Consider the following 2,920-nt stretch of genomic DNA (forward strand, 5'->3'; position numbering starts at 1 on the left):
GTGAGTCTCATCGCGCAAGAGAGTGATCTCTCGTGTATCTATATTTCTTTTCGGGTATAAGTACTGTGTGAACTATTTTTGAAAACGCTTGCGTAATCAGTGTCGCTCTTTCGGCTCCTTCTAATTGTTGGCGCCTAGGTTTTCGGTGGTACAGCCACATAATGCGAACAAATTTCAACGTTTGATTATTTTGTTGGCCTTGTTTAACTCCATGACAGGTAGATACTAGTGATCTCTTTTATACATCTCCATCTTCATTGTGAATGTTTAGTGACTTTCGCGAAATCGTCCGAATATCCTGCGATCCACTCACTCCATTCTGTCAGGCTTGAGGTAAACTTCGCAGGGGGTGCATTATCGTGCCATTTTCATTTTTGTTGACAATGACTTCGTGATCCTGGGGCCACCGTATGCAGAAACTGTAGCTCGCCCTTTAGAGCACAGAACGTCCGCGCTTGTTCTGGTCAGCAAGGCACTACAATGCTGTACTTGAAACGTGCTTCTTGAATGTCACTTCTGACACGCTCCCTACGGGCGCTACCTCCATTAATTCATCTATGACGACATAGAACATACATAAATAAGAGTACATCGTTATAAAAAAGTATTTTATTATTATAATTACATGTGACTGTACAAATATGTATGAAAAAATAATACCATGAATATACGAATGAACAAGAACGCTATCTGTACAATTTATGGATAGGCGCAAATCATGCAGGTTCTAAACCATCAACAACTCAACTATAACTTGACTAAAAATAATAACAGTCAAAACATACACAGCAGGAACGAAGCCAAGATTACGCAGAACAAACACAAAAGCTTTCTCACATATGAAGGATACGAGAACTTCATTATCGATATCATTTTATAGCATATTGATAGATGCTAAAGCGTAAATTATGCGCACAATATTCAAATAATAATATAGCTATATATATGTAGGTATGTTGTTTCGATTGGCAAAAAAACATGCGTGTGCCGGCTTAGGTGACGTTGCAATGAATATCTAGCGAACGTTCCAGAAAATGATCAGTGGCCAACGTGAAATCTGATTTTAATGCGATCATTATACCGACATTAGGGATTAATAGATTCAGTAACCAAATATCAACGTACAGAGCTGCAAGTGTAATATAAGATTGCAGTCTACGATGGAGTGGCAGCGTCTAGAGATAGCCCGTTGTACGCCACTTTTAACTCCCAGCTACGACGCAGACCAGCTCACTATCTATTTATTTCTTCCTGAAACGAATAATATTTCTTCAGTTTAGAACTTTAGCGTTTTAAATCATGACACTCGAATAAACGACGGTATTTATGCAACTATCACATGTGTAACGAGAGTGTGAAGTTTAATGCCGCATGTTTATGCGGCAAAAAATCTTTACGATATTTGCAATAAAATAAATTCTACAAATGTTCATACCTGAAACAGTTGTCCTACGTTCGCTTACTTGACTGACATTTAATCTGACGTCACGGTGACGTATGGTCTGGCATCTTTCCTTTCTCTACGGTAGATCTCCGCGAATGGTAGGCAGACGCAGTCAGAACAGGACTGTGAAATGACAACTCACACATCCGGCCATGTAATATGCTGCGACGTAGGCGGATTGTTTGGAAACAACCGTCCGTTGTAGGCGATCCTGGAAGGCAACATTGTAGGCCGTTCGTGTTACCCATGGTGTCCAAAATCATATTGTAAATAATTTAAATTACTGTAGCACCAGCAATGCATCTGACGCTTCTCGCTCTACTCTCTCTCTCTCTCTCTCTGCTCTCTCTCTCTCTCTCTCTCTCTCCCTCTCTCGTCCTCTCTCTCCTCTTCTCTCGCTCTCTCTCTCTCGTCTTTCTACTCGCTCTGTCTCTCTCTCTCCCTCTCTCTCTCTGCTCTCTCCTTCTCTCTCTCTCTGCTCTGCTTTCTCTTCTCTCTCTCTCTCTTCTCTCTTATAATATATATATATATATACTATAATATATATATATATATATATATATATGAGAGCATATACGCATTATGTACGATGTATGTATCATTATATCAACACACCGCCGACAGGCGCTCCAAACGTATATCCGGCACCATGGATAAGTAAAGCGATCCCATTGTAGTCATGAGCTTCTTCTGACCAAACAGGTCAACACAGACTGTGGGCCATGCCGCTGCCACCGTCCCGAAGAAAAATCCGTAAACACTTAGCATGCTGTCATAGTGAATATGAGCTTGTCCTGGTAAGCCAAGGAGAACAAGAGACGTTCCTGCCATGGCCTGTGTTATGTATAACACATGAACACTGCACTGTGCCACTAGCTTCGTGTGAACTAGAAAGCCAGTGAACAACTTTCCACAGATGTTCAGAATTCCCCACATTGTAAACGACCACGAAGCACGCTCTGGGGTGTAACCCTGACTTTCCAAATGATCGTATAGCAACACAGTCCCTGCACTGATGCCAAATCCCCACATAATGTTGAACAGGCAGAAGATTAAATAGCTGACATCTTTCAGCTGACTTAGATCATAGGAAGACTGTAATAGTTCCTTAGCAGACATGGTTGGTTGATCAGTTGGTGGGTCCCTCATGATGGCTCCGACTACACAGCCATTCAGCAGCACTCCGGCACTGATGAACAGAGCTCTCTCCACGTTACACATCGATGAGGTATTGCTGGAGAGGTGCAAGAATCAGAGGAGCTATTCCAACACCAGTTAACGCAATTGCGAATGCCATTCCTTGCCATCTATCGAAAGTACTCTCCCGATTATAGCAATACCAGCCACATAGTTAATCCCGCCACAAGCTCCTGGAACAAAATATGCGCGTTGAAATACACAAACACATAGCAATATGAATGTTTCATATTCAAATTATTTCACCACGTTCTTTAAGAACGAACTAGAGAAGCTTAG

The 2,920-nt window shown here is 41.7% G+C and overlaps 1 protein-coding gene across 1 annotated transcript; it reads right to left on the reverse strand.

Moving 5' to 3' along the window:
- Nucleotides 1–2,050: 2,050 nt before the first annotated feature.
- On the reverse strand, nucleotides 2,051–2,665 carry LOC106819924 (monocarboxylate transporter 4-like). The gene has a single exon (XM_014824493.1). The coding sequence runs from the start codon at nucleotides 2,663–2,665 to the stop codon at nucleotides 2,051–2,053; it is 615 nt and encodes a 204-aa protein (XP_014679979.1).
- Between the last annotated feature and the right edge of the window lie 255 nt (nucleotides 2,666–2,920).

The sequence above is a fragment of the Priapulus caudatus genome, unplaced genomic scaffold, assembly GCF_000485595.1.
Source record: "Priapulus caudatus unplaced genomic scaffold, Priapulus_caudatus-5.0.1 Scaffold5154, whole genome shotgun sequence".
Lineage (NCBI taxonomy): Eukaryota > Metazoa > Priapulida > Priapulimorpha > Priapulimorphida > Priapulidae > Priapulus > Priapulus caudatus.

Coding starts and splice junctions, on each gene's coding strand:
- LOC106819924 (XM_014824493.1), bottom strand. CDS start 2,665: ATGTGTAACGTGGAGAGAGCTCTGTTCATCAGTGCCGGAGTGCTGCTG.